This window comes from Schistocerca piceifrons, chromosome 10 (assembly GCF_021461385.2).
Source record: "Schistocerca piceifrons isolate TAMUIC-IGC-003096 chromosome 10, iqSchPice1.1, whole genome shotgun sequence".
Lineage (NCBI taxonomy): Eukaryota > Metazoa > Arthropoda > Insecta > Orthoptera > Acrididae > Schistocerca > Schistocerca piceifrons.
In genome coordinates, this window is record NC_060147.1 from 110,726,046 (window position 1) to 110,746,692 (window position 20,647).

Consider the following 20,647-nt stretch of genomic DNA (forward strand, 5'->3'; position numbering starts at 1 on the left):
TACAACCGGTCAAAGGTCTCACTTCCTACCAAGCCCCTACCACACCGTAGCGGAGAAGCGAGGCGAATGTCCCCCAATTGAAGCAGCTGATCGCCGCCATTTGCAGGGATGAATCCTAGTACTGGGGTTGTGATTTGAAGCATGAGACGCAACAAGAGCAAATTGAAGCACAAATTAAACACATGTTTGTTTAAAAAATACTGAGTATTCGAGTCTATTTTAAAAGTATACTTAAATGAAGAAGTTTCCTAATTTCCGAAATACGTCTGCATAGAGAGCGAAATTTAAGAATGTAAGGCTCTTTCCTGACAAGGTTGAGCGAGTTTACATCGAGTTATTTGCATTGGATAATTACATGAAACTTTTAAAGTAGCAGACAGTATGATTATGTTTGCCCCTAACTCCTTTGCCATTGCAATATTTGTGGAAAGTCCATCACAAGTACCAGTTAACACACTGACATTTACATCATACAACATTGTAATGGCCATCTCCAATAACATGTCACTGTGAGTAGCGTTAATAACCGAGATTACTTTATCGTTTACTAAGTTCCTAGCTTTTAATTCTTATAATTTGCAAATCTTCTGCGTCTGTCTTTTGCAATTTTTGTTCACTGTATTTAACTTAGTCTTATATTGCACAATTTTTGCTTCCTTCCTTTCTTCAATTTTTTCGAACTCGTCCTTCAGCTTACTTAGACTTGATGGAAATGAATAATTGTGGGCTCCAGTGTAACCAGAAACGTGCACACCCACACACACGGTTTCTGCTGTTTCAACATTTCTTAGCTTTGGTTTTGGAGGTTTCCTTGCCTTGGTAACCAGGAAAAGAAACGTTCAAAATTATACACACTGGCCGTATTTCCAGACTATTTAACCTAGGCCTATATTTCACGATTTCCAGGACACTATACCTTTTTCAAATGAGTTGGAAATCCAAAGACTGTCGGTATCGCACCATCCTTCAGTTGACGTCTATTTGCATAATTTTCCATGTAACAATTCTCTTCAAAATGAAGAGAGCACAGCAAATGATCTGCTGTCGGTTGCAAGTTCTCTCTCCGAGTAGCAACTATCCATTTCCGATGTAGAAAACCATTTGTAAGGGGAAACCTAAACAAAAACAAACGCTCATGATGTATTATTTCTCCATGAAAATACTATATACAAGTAATAGAAAGTAACAAACAACCAGAAATGACTGACCTGTGAAATGTAACATTGTTTCCGTATTCGTCTTTGCTTCCATTCTTACTGATACAATTAAAAGCAGCACACGAACGAACAATGTTTACGCACTGTTTCCCTGCAAATGGCGGCTTCTATCACGTTCAGTGTGGGGACGCGACACTAGCGCCAATGCGCGGTCTGGTTTTTATTTAGTAACTCTATGCTTCCTCCATAGCAGTTTCCCGAAAGCAAAAACGCAGATATCGATAGCAGAGGGAAAAGACAACCAAGCAGCCACTTAATGACAGACAGCATATCAAACAAACGTGTCAGGGGAAGAAAAGGAAAAACCAATGCAATCTAAACACAAGGTGTAGCACGAGCCGATACACGGCTCGAGGATAATCGTGATAGCCGCGTGAGACTAACCACAGAATAGCATGAGCCAGCCACGGCTCAAAAGTGTCTGAAAATTACACGGCTCAGAGGTGTTTGATTTGACATGCTGTATTTCTTCTGTTACCCAACCTAAAGACCTCATTGTGGAGTGTCGCTGAGCTGGTCGCTCTGTCGCAGGCCCCAGCCACTGGTCGGAGGAGTTCCAGTCGTGCGCGGGCAAGTACCAGAGCCCGATAGACATCGAGGAGCACCTCGTGACGCAGGTGCGGCTGCCCGCGCTCCGGTTCAGGGGCTTCCGCACGCCGCCCGCGTCCGCCACCGCCACCAACAACGGACACACCGGTGAGTAACCTCGGGCGTGCCACAGGGGACTGTTACGGGACCATTGCTTTTCGCAATCTATATAAATGGCCTAGTAGATAGTGTCGGAAGTTCCATGCGGCTTTTCGCGGATGATGCTGTAATATACAGAGAAGCTGCAGCATTAGAAAATTGCAGCGAACTGCAGGAAGATCTGCAGCGGATAGGCACTTGGTGCAGGGAGTGGCAACTGATCCTTAACATAGACAAATGTAATGTATTGCGAGTACATAGAAAGAAGGATCCTTTATTGTATGATTATATGATAGCGGAACAAACACTGGTAACAGTTACTTCTGTAAAATATCTGGGAGTATGTGTACGGAACGATCTGAAGTGGAATGATAATATAAAATTAACTGTTGGTAAGGCGGGTGCCAGGTTGAGATTCATTGGCAGAGTCCTTAGAAAACGTAGTCCATCAACAAAGGAGGTGGCTTACAAAACACTCGTTCGACCTATACTTGAGTATTGCTCATCAGTGTTGGATTCGTACCAGGTCGGGTTGACAGAGGAGATAGAGAAGATCCAAAGAAGAGCGGAGCGTTTCGTCACAGGGTTATTTGGTAAGCGTGATAGCGTTACGGAGATGTTTAATAAACTCAAGTGGCAGACTCTGCAAGAGAGGCGCTCTGCATCGCGGTGTAGCTTGCTCGCCAGGTTTCGAGAGGGTGCGTTTCTGGATGAGGTATCGAATATATTGCTTCCCCCTACCTATACCTCCCGAGGAGATCACGAATGTAAAATTAGAGAGATTAGAGCGCGCACGGAGGCTTTCAGACAGTCGTTCTTCCCGCGAACCATACGCGACTGGAACAGGAAAGAGAGGTAATGACAGTGGCACACCGTTGGGTGGCTTGCGGAGTATAAATGTAGATGTAGATGTAGATGTAGAGCAGCGCGCGCCCGTGTTCCTGTATGCACACAGAGCAGGTACCGCCCACCTTACAAGGAGAGTGTCTGACACTTGGGTCACCGCTCCTGATCAAGTTTGTCGAGGACCTTCTGTGCTGAAAATAATGAGACATTACACCAAGTGAAAGAGATAGAAATATACACTGAAGAGGCAATAAAACTGCGACACCTGCCTAATACCGTGTAGGGCCCCCGCGAGCAAGAAGAAGTGCCGCAACACGGCGTGGCATGGACTCCACTAATGTCTGTAGTAGAACTGGAGGGAACTGACACCATGAATCATGCACGGCTGTCCATAAATCCGTAGGAGTACCGGGGGCTTGAGGTCTCTTCTGAACAGCACTTTGCAAATCATCCCAGATATACGCATGTCTGGGGACTTTGGTGGTCAGCGGAAGTGTTCAAACCCAGACGAGTGTTTCTGGAGCCGCTCTGTAGCAATTGTGGACCTGTGGGATATCGCATTGTCCTGCTGGAATTGCCCAAGTTTATCGGAATACACAATGGACATGAATGGATACAGGTGATCAAACTGGTTGCTTAAGTAGGTGTCACCTGTCAGAGTCGTATGAAGACATATCAGGGGTCCCATATCACTCCAACTAACTGCTTACGCCCCACACCTTAACAGAGACATCAGCCTGAACTGTCCACAGCTGACATGCAGGGTCCATGGATTCATGAGGCTGTTTCTATACCCGTACACGTCCATCCGCTCCATACGATTTGAAACGAGATTCGTCCGACCAGGCAACATGATTCCAGTCATCAACAGTCCAGTGTCGTTGTTGACGAGCTCAGGCTTGGAGTAAAGCTTTGCGTCGCGCATTCATCAAGGGTACATGAGTCGCCTCCGAAAGCCTATATTGATGATGTTTCGATGAATGGTGCGGACGCTCACACTTGTTGATTAGCCAGCACTGAAATCTGCAGCAATTTTGCGCCGGTCGCTGTGGTCGAGCAGATGTAGGCGCTGCAGTCCGGAACCACGCGACTACTACGGTCGCAGGTTCGAATCCTGCCTCGGGCATGGATGTGTGTGATGTCCTTAGGTTAGTTAGGTTTAAGTAGTTCTAAGTTAAGTCCCATAGTCCTCAGAGCCATTTGAACCATTTTTTTTGCAGCAATTTGCGGAAGGGTTGCCCTTCTGTGACGTTTAACGACTCTCTTCAGTCGTCACTGGTCCCATTCTTGCAGGATCTTTTACCGGCCTCAGCGACGACGGAAATTTGATGTTTTACCGGATTGCTGATATTAGCGGTACACTCGTGAAATTGTACGAGAAAATCCCCGCTTCATCGCTACCTCTGAGATACTCTGTCCCGTCGCTCTTGCGCTGACTATAACACCACGTTGAAACTCACTCTACTCTTGGTAACGTGATAATCTGCCACTGTAGCAGCATTAACCGATCTAACAACTGTGCCAGACCTTTGTTGTCTTATATAGGCGTCGCCGAGCGTAGTGCCGTATTCGGACAGTTTCATACCTCTGTATTTGAATGTGCATGCCTATATCATTTTCTTTGGTGCTTCAATGTAGATACCCGACACGTTCGTATGATAACCCCTTCCCTCGAAAATTTTGCTCCCCTCCTCTGTGTTACCACAAATGACGTGTGCACGCCGTAGTTTGTAACTAATTTACGTTTTTTTTTCATGTAGATCAATAACTGTCACCCTGTAATTGCCGCTTCACGCTGGTGTGGGTAACGCACTCGGCTAGCGACATGGCGAGCCGGGGAGCAGACAGAGGCTCTCGGCGTTATGCCAACGGCTAACGGCGAGACTGCAGCGTCGACACGTAACCTGATGCGCGCCGGACACAAATTACGACAAAACGGCGCGGCGAGGAAATGGGATCCAGGCACGCGCCGGACCGCCTCACACACACACACACACACACACACACACACACACACACAAAGCCTCCTCTACCTCTACCTGCAGCTGGCGGCCTTCATATCTCTCGTGTGCGTTCACATCGCTCCACCACTGACTCTGACACTGTACTGGCACAAATCAGCACACAGCACCACAGCACTGTGTTCCGAATAAGTGTTTGGCTTCCGCTGAACGGAGCATCAGAAACTGACCTCGAGTTGTCTGACACTTAGCAAGGAAAGTGGTCGTGCGGAGCAAGCGTAAAGGTAGCCTTCTAACTTGCACTGCCTGTGAAAAAGAAAATGTCACCCGAAAGAGAGGACGAAAGTAAATGGAACTTATGCCCACCCAGTTAGCCGTGCGGTCCAACGCACGGCTTTCCGGACTGGGAAGGAGCGCCTGGTCCCCGGCATGAATCCGCCCGGCGGACTTGTGTCGAGGTCCGGTGAGCCGGCCAGTCTGTGGATGGTTTTTAGGCGGTTTTCCATCTGCCCCGGCGAATGCGGGCTGGGTCCCCTTATTCCGTCTCAGCTACACTATGTCGGCGATTGCTGCGCAAACAAGTTCTCCACGTACGCGTACACCACCATTACTCTACCACGCAAACGTAGGCGTTACACTCGTCTGCTGTATGACGTTCCCTGGAAGGGGGGGGGGGGGGGGGGGGGGTCCACCGGGGGCCGAACCGCACAATAACCCTGAAAGAGTGGTCCAGCGTGGGGAGGCGAATGGGTGAAGTGGACTGCGGTAGTCGTCGTGGGGTTGTGGACCACTGCGGCTGCGGCAGCGACGGAGCCTCTCAGTCGTTCCTAGGTCCCCGGTTAACACACAATACAATACAAATGGAACTTCACGCATCTCCCTCTGGCCTAACCCAATGCGAAGCTGTAGTGGCGCCACGTAGTAACCCCCTTGACGACCTGTCTCCACGTCGCCTTGTCTCGGGCACCGTGACTTGCTTGCTGCAAGATCATCCCAGGCAGATTATTAGTATGTCCTGTCTGCCGTAATGGCGAACGTCCTCTATGTCGTCAGACGTCCACTTTTCCCTGTATCATTCCTATTTCCACTGCCTCTTGGCTTCTGCCAATGTCACCAAAATACACTGGTCTCCAAAATTAAAGCAACAAACAGCCATTGCCCCGTCCTGTGTCCAACCCACAGTACACCAGTGGCAAACAACACTTAATACCGTCACTGCGCGATAGCGATAGAAATGTTACCGATGATGTTGCCATTAAAGCGGAGTTACTAAATACAGTTTTCTGAAATTCCTTCACGAAAGAAGACGAAGTAAATTTTCCGGAATTCTAAACCAGAACAGCTGTTAGCATGAGTGACATAAAAGTATATATTTTAGGTGTTGCGAAACTAGGGCGTCGCAGTCGTGGACTGTGGGACTGGTCCCGGCGACGGTTCGAGTCCTCCCTCGGGCATGGGAGTGATTGTCCTTAGGATAATTTGGGTTAAGTAGTGAGTAAGCTCAGGGACTGATGACCTTAGCTGTTAAGTCCCATAAGATTTCACACACATTTGAACATTTTTGTTGCGAAACAACTCAAATCACTTAAGAAAGGCAAGTCTTCCGGTCCAGATGGTATACCAATCAGGTTCCTTTCAGAGTATGCAGACACAACAGCACCTTTCTTAGCAATCATATAGAACCGCTCACTTGACGAAAGGTCTGTTCCTAAAGACTGGAAAGTAGCACAGGTCACACCAATATTCAAGAAAGGAAATAAGAGTAACCCATTGAATTACAGACCCATATCACTGACCTCAATTTGCAGTAGGATTTTGGAGCATATACTGTAATCTAACATTATGAATCACCTTGAAGAAAATGACTAATTGATACATAACCAACACGGATTCAGAAAATATCGTTCTTGTGCATCACAGCTAGCTCTTTATTCCCGTGAAGTAATGAGTGCCGTCGACAAGGGATCTCAGATCGATTCCAAATTCCAAGATTTCCAGAAGGCTTTTGATACCGTTCCTCACAAGCGACTATTAATCAAATTGTGTGCATATGGTGTATCGCCTCAATTGTGTGACTGGATTCGTGATTTCCTGTCAGAGAGGTCACAGTTCGTAGTGACAGACGGTAAATCATCGAGTAGAACAGAAGTGATATCTCGCATTCCGCAAGGTAGGGTCATAGGCCCTCTGCTGTTTCTGATTTACATAAATGATGTAGGTGATAATCTGAGCAGCCCCCTTAGGTTGTTTGCAGATGACGCTGTAATTTACCGTCTAGTAAAATCATCAGACGATCAATTCCAATTAAAAAATGATCTAGAGAGAATTTCTGTACGGTGAGAAAAGTGGCAGTTGGCAATAAACAAAGAAAAGCGCGAGGTCATCCACATGGGTACTAAAAGAAATCCGATAAATTTTAGGTATACGATAAATCGCACAAATCTAAGGGCTGTCAATTCAACTAAATACCTAGGAATTACAATTACGAGCAACTTAAATTTCAAAGATCACATAGATAATACTGTGGGGAAGGCGAAACAAAGACTACGCTTTGTTGGCAGAACATTTAGAAGATGCGACAGACCCACTAAAGAGACAGCCTACATTACACTTGTCAGTCCTCTGCTGAAATATTGCTGCGCGGTATGGGATCCTTACCAGGTAGGATTGACGAAGGACATCGGAAAAGTGCAAAGAAGGGCAGCTCGTTTCGTGTTATCGCGCTATAGGGGTAGAGTGTCACTGATACGCGAGTTGGGGTGGCAGTCATTGAAACAAAGGCGGTTTTCTTTGCGGAGAGATCTATTTACGAAATTTCGATATGATACGCGAGTTGGGGTGGCAGTCACTGAAACAAAGGCGCTTTTCTTTGCGGCGAGGTCTGTTTACGAAATTTCAATCACCAACTTTCTCTTCCGAATGCGTAAATTTTTTGTTGACAGCCACCTTCGTAGGGAGAAATGATCATCATAATAAAATAAGAGAAATCAGAGCTCGAACGGAAATATTTATGTGTTCGTTTTTCCCACGCGCCATTCGAGAGTGGAATGGTAGAGAAGTAGTATGAAAATGAACCCTTTGCCAGGCACTTAAGTGTGAATTGTAGAATAACCATGTAGATGAAGATCTAGATAATCACACACACTGTCAACAGACGTCCGTATTGTCGTGGGCTGCACGGAAGGTGGCACTCCGGTCAACAGACAACCGCGCCAACGGTGACGTCAGGACACCTATGAAGGGGGATAGTGTTTGCCGGGTAGTCCCAGATCCAGAATCGCTGTGTGCACAGTCACAGACGGTGCAGTATGGCAAAGAGAAGGCGCCTGTCACACTCTATGCGGTGCAGGTCCATAGGAAGAATGGAAGCAGGACTGCCGCAAACTGATGTTACCAGATGACTTAATGTGAATCGTTATGTTGTTTCTCGGATCTGGGGACAGTTTATAGAGAACGAAACTGTATCCCAAAGACCGGGGCAGGACTGACCACGTGTGACATAAGAAACAGATGACCGTTATTTGGCGGTAAGTGCACGACGGTACCGCCTTAGTACTGCATGGTAACTGGCATCTGGCCCCGGAGCAAGCACTGGACGTGTTGTATCGAGGCAAACGGTGTACAGAAGACTTCAGCAAAGTGGTCTTTATTGTCACAGACCTACTGTATGTGTATCTTACCGTCTTGGTCTAAGGGAAATTTTGTTCTATCCTACGCGCACGTTGAAAGTGCAGTGGTGGGACTTGAAGTCCCATACGAATCTCCGACGGTGGAAGTTCAAGGAAGCAGGCAATGATGATGGTGTTTGGTTTGTGGGGAGCTCAATTGCGCGGTGATCAGCGCCCGTACAAAGTCCCAATTTTTACACAATCCAATTTTTACACAATCCAATTTTTACACAATACAATTTTCACACAATCCAATTTTTACACAGTCCACTTTTTACACAATCCATTCGAGCCACTGTCACGAATGATGATCGTGATGATGATGAAATGACGAGAACAACACAAACACTCAGTCCCCAGGCAGAGAAAATCCCCAACCTCACTGGGAATCAAACCTGGGGCCCCGTGATCCAGAGGCAGAAATGCTAGCCACTAGACCACGAACTGCGGACGTAGCAGCCAATAGGTACCACAACTACACACGTACTGATATTGGTGGTCGTATGATCTTCTGACTAGCGGTGCGCCGGCTAATAAGGCCGGTTGGCAGACGTATCTTCTGGGATTATTTTCGATCACGTGTGTAGCGTAGGAAAATAGTGCACTTGTTGATCGCGACCTCTGGCGCCGCTGTCGATCCCGGTGCTCTAATAGCGAGCACTGGCGGCCGTTGGCTGAGACATGAGTCTCGGTTTTCGTCAACGGCAATGGCCTCTGTCGTACCGCAAGCATATGCTTTGGTTTCACTCGCTGTGATGAAGGCATCCCGCATCTCTGTTCTGTCATGCGGGTTGCCGATGTCGTAGGCGGACGGGACGGACGCCGCAATGTGTGTGTGTCTTTCACAGTGATCGCCCAACATCTGACACTGTTCACGGCACTCACCCTAACAGGCCTGGTAACAACACTAAACAGCAAGCCTGTTAGGGTATATAAGTGGCGTGAACAGCGTCAGATGTTGAGCGAACACTGTGAAAGACACACACACATTGCGGCGTCCGTCCCGTCCGCCTGCGACGTCGGCAACCCGCATGACAGAAAAGAGATGCGGGATGCCTTCATCACACCAATACACTCTCGTGGCCGTTCTGCGTGTAGACAATTACAACTCTGGTCTTTTCATAGTCCTCCTCCAACACACAAACAGGACGCTGTATACGAAGTTACATTCACACCGGACCATGTTTTATAGCCGCTTCACTTTTGGTTAGGCAGTGTACTTATCAGGAAAACAAGTTCACAGCATCGTTATTAAGGTCGTCTCTTAAATTTACAAAAGCGGTATTGAACTGTGACATTACAGTTGTTATACAACTTCGTCATTTGTTACTCTTCAAATAATGCCATATCAGAGAATTCCCGAATAGTTACAGGGACACGCCGCCTACTCGTCATCACTGATTTCCTCTAAACTTGAGGAATACTGGATATTAGAATGTTCCACTGAACATTTGGAGGTAGGGAAACTGGAGTGGGAGAAGCCAGCTTAAGGAGATATGGAAGTAGACTGGTGTACCGCTTTGCCTAGCGTTACTGTTTTCCAGCTTATTTACAACTAACATGCATACAAGTTTACATGTACATTATTTCCTGCAAGTACATAAGGAATGCGAGCCTCATTACCAGGAAGTCTGAATGGCCGCCTGCATTTGAGGTTAGGGCAAAGAGCTCTACCTCAGTTGCTGGAGAATGTACCATAGGAATTTCGTGAGAGGATGTGGATACAAGACAACGCTGCACCGCTTCACTGTGGATGTTCGCAACCATCTCACTGCTGTATTTCCTTGCCGCTGGATTGGAAGGAGATATCCTATTCCATGGCCTGCGAGGTCACCTGTCCTGAACCCCTTGATTATTTCCTATGTGGATATCTAAAGTCACTTGACTATGAGACCCCAGTGGATACGGAGATGGAACTAGTTGTGAGAGTTTTATCTGCCTGTGATGTGATTCGAAACACACCAGAGTTTTATCTGCCTGTGATGTGATTCGAAACACACCAGGGATATTTGTCAGGGTGCGTCAGAATCTTGTTCGCCGATATCATGCTTGCTTTGAGCTCGATGGCCGTCAGTTTCAGCACATTTTGTAAGACACAGTACAAACTGTACGTTCATTGTGTCAATAATGGTATTTGCAGTTAACTGTAACTATTGTAAATAAAAAGTACACGGTAATGTGATTTTATTCCTATTATCTGTTTAAGCTGGCTTCTCTGACTCCAGGTTCCCTACCTCAAACCGTTCAGTGGAGCATCCTCTATGTCCTGTTAAATTTTTGTACCCTCTTACATAAACACACAGTATGCAGGGCTTGCCCGGTGGAATCCAACCACCTGTTGGCGCAGCGGAAAGAGTAATCTACGGTAATCCGAAGGTCGTGGAAAGAGTCCTTAAGCGGAACATTCAGTACAAACTTAATTATGTACATAGACGTTTCATCCATTCTGGGTATTGATAATCTCGACGATTTTTGTTTGTTATCGACATTGATAATGGCACGATATCGATCCTGGGAATCCAAGACATTCGAGAATTTTTTATTTCAAGTTTGACGCAGGTCAAGAAAAGGGAAAAGAAATATTTTTTCGTGTGATATAATTAAAATTAACAATTTTCTGATATTTTTTCCTTTACTTGTACTGTGAAACCTCTCATGTTGCCAAATTTCGTGATCCTAGATCAAAGGGAAGTATCCTATAGGTTGTAATAAGAGACTTGCGAGTATCAAATTATGCGACGTAACTGGTCGTACCTACTGATTCCATTGACTTAGAAGCTTAACTTTTACGCGACCAAGGAACCATAGACGTAGGTATGTGACATAAACCTCAAATTGATACGTGTATCGGCTCTTGAGAATAAAAGGATCTTAGCACTCCGTCGTCAGACCACGAGTGGCCCACCGGGACCATCCGACCGCCGTGTCATCGTCTGTGGAGGATGCGGATAGGAGGGGCGTGTGGTCAGCACACCGCTCTCCCGGTCGTTATGATGGTATTCTTGACCGAAACCGCTACTATTCGGTCGAGTAGCTCCTCAATTGCCATCACTAGGCTGAGTGCACCCCGAAAAACGGAAACAGCGCATGGCGGCCTGGATGGTCACCACGCCCGACAGCGCTTCACTTCGGTGATCTCACGGGAACCACTGCGATCTAGCGGACTCATGGAAAACCTAAATCTGGACGGCTGGGCGCGTTTTGAAGACAGGAGAAGAGGTATTGTCGAAAGCAGAGCTGTGAATAGTACTCGGGTAGTTCCGTCGGCAGAGCACTTTCACGCGAAGGGCAACGGTCCAAGATGGAGTCTCGGCTCGGTACACAGTTTTATTGTGACAGGAAGTCTCGGAATGAAATCTGTCTATAGTATAAAAGTAAACATAGATGGTGTATATACTTTTAAAAGAACAAATAATGCCCCAAGTGCATGGAAACTTTGCGGACATCGACTCGGGCGACAACCTCGAAATGCATGGTCCCAGTATCGCGGGAGGTCGTCACTGTTGCGCTTTAGCATTCGACGTGGCTGCATCGGTCAGCTGAGGCCAGTTATGTTCCGACTCTACGCCGCCGTTTTTGAGAATTGAGGGACAATATTTAAAAATGATAATTTCAGATGTATCACTGTCCACAGCTTTCGGATATTTCATAAAAATAATTTCTACAAGCAAATGCCGTTAAGATCCGGGTAATAGTCATTACTGGCGTGAGGGATATCGTAGAGGGACAAAATATTTAAACGGGCATTGAACTGGTTGGTAGGACAGCTTGGCTGTGGAAGTGGAAGGGTAGCCCACAACATAGACAACAGTATTCACAATTACAAGCACCCAAGCTTTAATGATCTTCCAGCAATAAAGGCTCTTAACAAATCTCAATTAAGCAAGGACATAAACTTGGTTACAAACATATGTTAACCTTCAACCAGTGAATAACACCAATAAAGAATTACCAATCAATAAAACGTAGATAAAGGACTGCTTTACAAGAATGCTTAAATTAAAATCATGAAAGCTAAGTTACACATTTTATGTTAAGCTTCAACAGGTGAATAATCCCAATAGATAATTCTCATTTAAATGAAACATAGGTAGGAAAATGCCTTACCAAAATGCTTGAATTGTGTAAAATTATGAAAAGCTCAGTTACAACCTTTCTTACAAACTACTTAGGAATTTACTGCAAATAAACAAATTTGATCTGTTTAATCAGAAGGTAACCGCCAAGTCCAAGCGACCGAAGCCACTCAGAGCGGGCGACCGCCCCAACGCTGGTCATCAACCGACATCGTCACGGCCCAGTGGTCACCGTGCTAAAACAGACTAACGTTTCGGTAAGCGACCGACACCAACACAAGAGTAACAGTGACAAAGTCGGCGTACGCCTTACGAAACACGGCACACCCTGAAGTGGGAGCAGGCACAGCTGACTAGCGGCCATACAACCGCGAGCAAACAAATCTCACGCCGCCCGTACTAACGCGAGAAATGATAGCGAGCGACAAGACGCCACGCGCAAACCAGCTACCGTGCCTACCCATCGACCACAGAATGTGCCCTGTCTCCTTTTCTATGGTAATACAATTTATAGCACACAAGAAACGATTTAATAATGGCATTAGTTCCACGCAAGATCAGTTAACAGTTAGGTGCAGTAAAAATTTACCCGCGGATTTACCTTAAAACCAACTTCCGAACCACAGGCGGAAATTAGTAAACTTGGTATAAGTTTTCACCAGACCGATAAACAATAAATCAAATTAAACAGTAGCCAAAATACAGTCACGATACGCAAGCCCTTCAAGACCTTGCTATCTTACAGTTATCATTAACGGCGAAAAATACACAAATGAATGACAAATTCACCATTGAAAGCAAATACACACCACAAAGGTTAAATTAATTAATTTGCAGTCGAGCCAGTCACTGAAAGATCAGTTTCACAAGAATAAGGCTAACCTCGCTCGGTAGCAATACATTTGTGTGCATGATAACTAGGTTGCCCAAAACAGGGCTCCAAAACCCAAAACAGGTCACACGTTAGCTGTCTTGTTCACGACGAAAAAAAAAACTCTGAAATTACAGCTCCCTGCAGCAAACAAATGAGTCAGGCTGCATGAACGTAAAGCACAAGCCACTGTTCCAGCCGGAGCGTAACCTTTTCAATGCACATACGGACAGAACAACACACGTGGGTGTAAGGGAGCAGCAGATGCGTACCAAGCAAACTATACGGCGCCAAAATACGACCCACGTCACGTCCACAAACCGGAGCACTGCTCCCGGAGCTGGTATCTGTTCGCTGGACTGCCGCAACTCTCTGTTCCCCGAAAGCGATCCTGACTGCCGCCTTGCTCAACGCTCCCCTCTCGGCCGTGCGCAACAACTCTTCTCTTGTCGCCTCAGAGTGCGGTCGCCATGTCCGTTCTCCCCTCCTGTCCGCCCCAGACTCTCTTTACTCGTACTCACTCCCCCGTTAGGACCCGCTCCGACAGGAGGCGCTCGCGATCGCACATAGTGCCAACCTCAACCAGAGGAGTAATCGATCGCGTCTTGCGCCCGAGAGCCGCGCCACAGCTCAGGCATCAATGATGAATACGAGTGGCCTAGCGATGCATAATTTTCGAAGATATGAAAATAAGCTCCTCCTGTTATGTATGCCACTCATCACCGAACACCAGTTGTTTGAGTTGCCTACAGCCCAGGCGCATCGCATGCTGAGGGGAGTTAGAGCCGCTTTACGGCAAGACTGCGCCTAACGCCCTGTGTCTCGCCGCGTTCCGCAGACCACTGCGCGGCAGCTTCTTCGGTCTCGCGTTTCTTTCTGTTTACTTCCTTAATTCCACTCGTCGAGAGTACCTAGCAAGACTAGAGCTGGACACCAGGTTTGCTGGCGGGTGAGTCGGAGCTCCCGATTATAACAATGCGCTGCCTGCCTCTGTCTACAGTTGTCTGTCTCTGGAGGCGACGAGGGAACGGACAAGGCGGACACGCATATCACCGTGTGTTGTGATACACTTCACACATCTAACAAACAGGTATGGCTAAGTGACCTAAATACACTGACGGAAAAGGTATCGCAAGACCAAGAAAGAGTTGTCTGACATAAACGAAAGTTGGTATGTGTGTTTGTTCAAATTTCACACAAGTCGCATAAGAGCGGCGCTAGTAAAGCCGCTGTTGTTATTGTTGTAGTCTTCAGTCCTGAGGCTGGTTTGATGCAGCTCTCCATGCTACTATATCCTGTGCAAGCTTCTTCATCTCCCAGTACCTACTGCAACCTACATCCTTCTGAATCTGCTTAGTGTATTCATCTCTTGGGTTCCCTCTACGATTTTTACCCTCCGCGCTGCCCTCCAATACTAAATTGGTGATCCCTTGATGCCTCAGAACATGTCCTACCAACTGATCCCTTCTTCTAGTCAACTTGTGCCACAAACTTCTCTTCTCCCCAATCCTATTCAATACCTCCTCATTAGTTACGTGATCTACCCACCTTATCTTCAGCATCCTTCTGTAGCACCACATTTCGAAAGCTTCTATTCTCTTCTTGTCCAAACTATTTATCGTCCATGTTTCACTCCCATACATGGCTACACTCCATACAAATACCTTCACAAACCACTTCCTGACACTTAAATCTATACTCAATGTTAACAAATTTCTCTTCTTCGGAAACGCTTTCCTTGCCATTGCCAGTCTACATTTTATATCCTCTCTACTTCGACCATCATCAGTTATTTTGCTCCCCAAATAGCAAAACTCCTTTACTACTTTAAGTGTCTCATTTGCTAATCTAATTCCCTCAGCATCACCCGACGTAATTCGACTACATTCCATTATCCTCGTTTTGCTTTTGTTGGTGTTCATCTTATACCCTCCTCTCAAGACGCTGTCCATTCCATTCAACTGCTCTTCCAATTCCTTTGCTGTCTCTGACGGAATTACCATGTCATCGGCAAACCTCAAAGTTTTTATTTCTTCTGCATGGATTTTAATACCTACTCCGAACTTTTCTTTTGCTTCCTTCACTGCTTGCTCAATATACAGATTGAATAACATCGGGGAAAGGCTACAACCCTGTCTCACTCCCTTCCCAACCACTGCTTCCCTTTCATGCCCCTCGACTCTTATAACTGCCATCTGGTTTCTATACAAATTGTAAATAGCCTTTCGCTCCCTGTATTTCACCCCTGCCACCATCAGAATTTGAAAGAGAGTATTCCAGTCAGCCGCTATGACGTTGAAAATCACGTATTCGAGTTCATTGGACGTGATGGTTTGAATTTGGTCAAGAATGTCTTCAAGGCGACTAAGATTCCATTATCAGCACCTCACTGAGTTTGAACAGAGTCGTGTAATAGGGCAATGAGAAACTGATTGTTCCTTCTACGATACTGCAGAAAGACTTGGCAGGAATGTAGCCACTGTACATGACTGCTGGAAACGGTGGTCACGGGAATGTACGGTCTCAACAGACCGGGCTTGGGACTGCCACGTGGCACTACCGAGAGGGAAGACGATCTTGTTCGGCGTGTGGTTCTCGCGCATCGTACTGCATCTTCAGCAGCAATTTGAGCAGCACTTGGCACCACAATGGAATAACGAACTGTTACAAATCGGTTACTTAAAGGACAGCTCCGAGCCAGACGCCCTGTACGGGGCATTCCACTGACTCCAAGCCGCCGCCATTTGCGGCTCCAGTGGTGTCGAACGAAGTCCCAGTGGAGGGCAGGATGGAGCTCTGTTGTGTTTTCTGATGATGGCTGGTTCTGCCTCGGTGCCTGTGATGACCCTGTGTTGGTTAGGAGGAGACCATTTGTGGGCCTGCAGTCAGCGTATCGGTATTGAAACGGTACAGTATTTTCCGCTGCATAAGCAGCAGGTTTCGCTGCTCGCTCGCACCGGGAAATACAAACGGAGGCGGCTCCGCCGCCAATTTTATTGCACGACGCTGCCGGCCGCGGGTGCAGCAGAACCCATGTGGACGGGTGGAAAGAAATGTGTCAGGCATCATAATACGTAATATATGTGTCGTGTGTTATGCATTTCTTGTACGTGAATGTGAATCTGCACATGAACTTTCCTAATCCTCCTCACACCTTCCCATAAAGCGTGGCCAAATCTTTGTTGGGAAGTGGTTGTGTGTGTGTGAAATCTCATGGGACTTAACTGCTAAGGTCATCAGTCCCTAAGCTTACACACTACTTAGCCTAAATTATCCTGAGGACAAACACACACACCCATGCCCGAGGGAGGACTCGAACCTCCGCCGTTACCAGCCGCACAGTCCATGGCTGCAGCGCCTTAGACCGCTCGGCTAATCCTGCGCGGCTAGGAAGTAGTTCTGTAGTATAGTAGTGCCAACGTTACTCCTGGGTAGGGGATCAGAAAGACAGCACAGGCAGGTGAAAGTCACAAGATTTGGGGTGGAGAGGTTGGTCACGGCCAAGTGGTTCGACCATACCCTCCACCGGGGCCCAGGAAGACCTCCGGGTGCCCGCGATATTCTGGGAGTGTTACAGAAGACGGGTAAGTGAGCAAACGTGCCCTCAGTGTGTCTGTCTCAATGTTCACGCATGGAAGAGAGGTATTTGAATATTTCCAGCTTCGGATTGTGTAAGGAAATGAATGATCTCGTTAATTTAGGAAATTCGACCCCCTGTGTTAATGTATCTGGTCCGCAGTTTGCCTGTTACCCTCCCCACGTAGTGGATGTCCTATGTAAAATATTGGGAGACTTTGGTGGTATACATGTGGCCGACGCAATTCCGTCTTGCCCGTAGAAATGTGCGTGCAGATTAGTATATAATTTACCCGAGCTTGCAAGTTGTAAAAATTTTAATATCCGTAAACTGGAACAACTGCTGCAATCGCTGTAAACTCGAGTGATAATGTTTAAAATAAATAGGTAATCAATTGTCATCAATCTGTAACATACCCTAAAAATCACAAAGGAATCAAGTTAAAGGAATTCATTTAAAATAAAAGATATAGAATGCAGGGACCCACACATCAGCGTGTGAGCCCTTCAGCCCCTTGCCTAGTATCGTACAGAAAGGGCACGCTCTCTAGGTAGCGCTCTCAAGCTCCCCTCCCCAGTTATCCGTTGTGCAATTTTCATTCATGGCTTGACATCAACAACTTTCATATGGCGTCCCTAGGCAAGGAGGTTTGACGATAATCTTTCAGTATGCTAGGCGCACCTATCCTACAACTGGAATTATGGTCTGGGGTGCTATTTCGTATGACACCAGGAGCACCCTCGTGCTTATCCCACGCACCCAGACAGAAAATCCTACCTGTTGTGCTGCCATTCATCAATAATATTCCAGGTGTGTTTTCCAGCAGAATAACGCTCGTCCACATACCGCTGTTAAAAGCCAGCATGCTCTACAGAGTGTCGACCTGTGGACTTGGCCGGCTCGACACCAGATGTGTCTCCATCCAGCACGTATGGGACATCATCGGACGACAACTGCAGCGTCATCCACAAACAGCGTTAACCGTCCCTGTACTGACAGACCAAGTGCAACAGGCATGGAAGTCCATCCCAGAGATTGACATCTGGCACCCCTACAGCACAATGCAGGCCCGTTTGCATACTTGCACTCAACGTTACAGCGGTTACACCGGCTATAATGTACCAGCATTTTCAGTGGCTTATCTCGCTCTTACATTAACCAGTGATCTTGCAACGTTCATCACTTACGTACGTTACCTAGACCAAAGTACTTCCGAAATTTGATGACTCTACGTTGATTATTTCTTGGTGTTGGAATTTCTTATCGTCATTGTGCGTCTCTCGTGCAAAATCAGCTTAATCGGTCTTACCATTATCTAGCCCAGAGCGCATCGTATGAGTTCGCTTAAGGATGAAATTTTAATCAACATAACGCTACAGAGATGGAAATGTCGTAGTAGCAGTTTGCTAGCGTCCGACCAAGCTGCTTCCGTCAGAGTGTGTTAACCGCGCCGCGTCTTTGCGGTCGCTCGATTCCTCCCCATCGCTAATTTGCTGCGACGCCGGTCTCAGTGTTTGCCTTCGTCGGCTGCTTTAATACGCTGAGTACTCCCGCGCGCCGTCGGCGACCTTGCAAGGCACGTTCGCTCACCACTGGCTGCGCCATTTAACGAAAGGCAAATAAGCAGGTCGTTAGTGCGCGTGCCGAATCGATGTACGTGCCTCCACGCCGCGGACGGGGTGGACGCGCCCCGCGCCTTTACCACCGCCGAACGCATGTCCTCCATAGGGGAATCTGTACGAGACTCAAACGGCGGTATGTTTGTACGATCCTCCTGCGTGAAAGATTTCCCAAATGCTGAATTTAAAATTTCAGCTTTCGTTTTGCTGTCTTCCGTTGCCAGGCCAGACTGATCAGTGAGTGACTGGATGGAAGCCTTCGACCCGCTTACCGATTTTACATAAGACCAGAATTTCCTTGGGTTTTCAGCAAGATCTTTTGCTCAGGTATGACGGTGGTAGTGGTTGTATGCTTGGCGTATCGCTCTTTTTACAGCAACACGAATCTCTACTAACTTTTGCCTGTCCTCATTCTCCCGATCTTTCTTGTACCGCGAGTGAAACTGCCTTTGCTTCCTGAGCATTATCCGAATTGCGCTGTTAATCCTTTCGTGGACAAAATTATTGAGCAGTTTTTTTTTAATGAATGGAGAGCAGATAGTAGTTAATAGATAGGTATATTTATCATACAGAACATCAAATTTGCTCCTACCGTGAAAGTGAGGTCACACTACAAGGTGGGAAGTATTCTTCCCACTACCCTTCCTTTGAGTTAAATGACATAAACAACTTTTTTCAATATATGTCATATTTATTTGATAAATTTACTTCTCTTGTTACAATGTTTGTTCAGAATTACTTACCATGAAATTTTCTGAAACATGGGTCTATACAAAGTGGTATTTGACAATATGTACAAACACAGCGAGTGCTCTTTTCCGCAGCTTTGGTATTACAATGACGGCACGTCCAGTAGGTTTCTCCTAAAATGGGTTGATGCTCGCCTACAGCCACATGACGAAAATCTTCAGGTACTTTACCCCTTTTTGCCAGAAAGACAGGTTTTTGTCCACGCCTTTTTTGGGATGAGAGGCCAGTGATCAATTGTCTGGCTAGATGGAGGCTGTATGTGAGCTGATCATGCTGTCCACTTTCTCTTCTACTTATTTTCCACAGGATAAAACTGTTCACTGCAGCAATGTCCACCAGGAAATAAAATATTCTGTGCCACAATTTTACACAACGTCTGCCAATGGCATACCTTTCTCGTAATTGATCAAACTTACCGACACCACCCATTATTTTGTTGTATTCAGCCACAACTTCAGGACAAGAAATCTCTGTACTAGTACCATCCTTGTTTTTCCTTTTCACTGTGGCTGTTTCTCATGGGTCATGAATTGAGGACAGGAAAGTGACTGGACGGTTATCCATCCATTTTACTGCAGAAATGGCTCCTTTTGTTTCAAACTGGAATTGTCCTCGTTCCAATTTTACGTTTTCCTTCATAAATTTGGGTAAATCAAAAGTATTTACGTTATACTATAGCTTTGAGGAAAAAATCACAAAATGTCACGCAAACTGCACTGAAAGGCTCCTCTACAGAGCAACACTCAGCTGTACAATGCCTCTGCGCGAAGGTACAGCAAAAACCGCGGGAACTTCCGATTGGAAGTAGTACCCTATACTGTTCACTAGGTGGTAGCACCGTACAGAGGTGGGAACTGTGAATCCCACGGGACTAGGAGCGAGTTCATTGTAGTGGTAAGCATGTTTCCCACGGCTCAAGAAAGGGTTAAACCACACAGTTAACCTAGTCTTCATGCTGGATGCTTGTTCGGCGACTGCGAGGTCTACCAATGTTTATTTTGTAGTCCCCATTACCAAATTCTCAGATCCACAACGGCCATGGACGCACAGAGAAAAGAGCTGAGAACTCATGTCCCCGTGTTTTGCAGTGCTGGTGCAGTTCAACACGTCCGAGCCGGCCGTGCTCTCTGGCGGCCCACTGCGGGGAGACTACGAGTTCGCCCAGCTGCACTTCCACTGGGGAGTCAACGACTCCGTGGGCAGCGAGGACACCATCAACAACCACAGGTAACCAACCACACTTCCACACCAGCCGGGCAGGCGAAGCTTCTCCGCTGCTAGCTGCAGGGCACAAGCCGCCACTAGGTAATGTGTATGCGTGAGGTAACTCGACCCTTTCCTGCTGGCGAAGGAATACGCAGCAGGGCCAACTTAA

General features: G+C 46.7%; 1 protein-coding gene across 1 annotated transcript in view; it reads left to right on the plus strand.

Moving 5' to 3' along the window:
- The window catches only part of LOC124718893 (carbonic anhydrase 2-like), a 216,463-nt gene that overhangs the window by 174,620 nt on the left and 21,196 nt on the right, over positions 1 to 20,647 (plus strand). The window contains exons 3-4 of the mRNA XM_047244541.1: positions 1,749 to 1,913; positions 20,361 to 20,499. Coding sequence (XP_047100497.1) covers positions 1,749 to 1,913; positions 20,361 to 20,499 — 304 coding nt within the window. The remainder of the gene's footprint in view (positions 1 to 1,748; positions 1,914 to 20,360; positions 20,500 to 20,647) is intronic.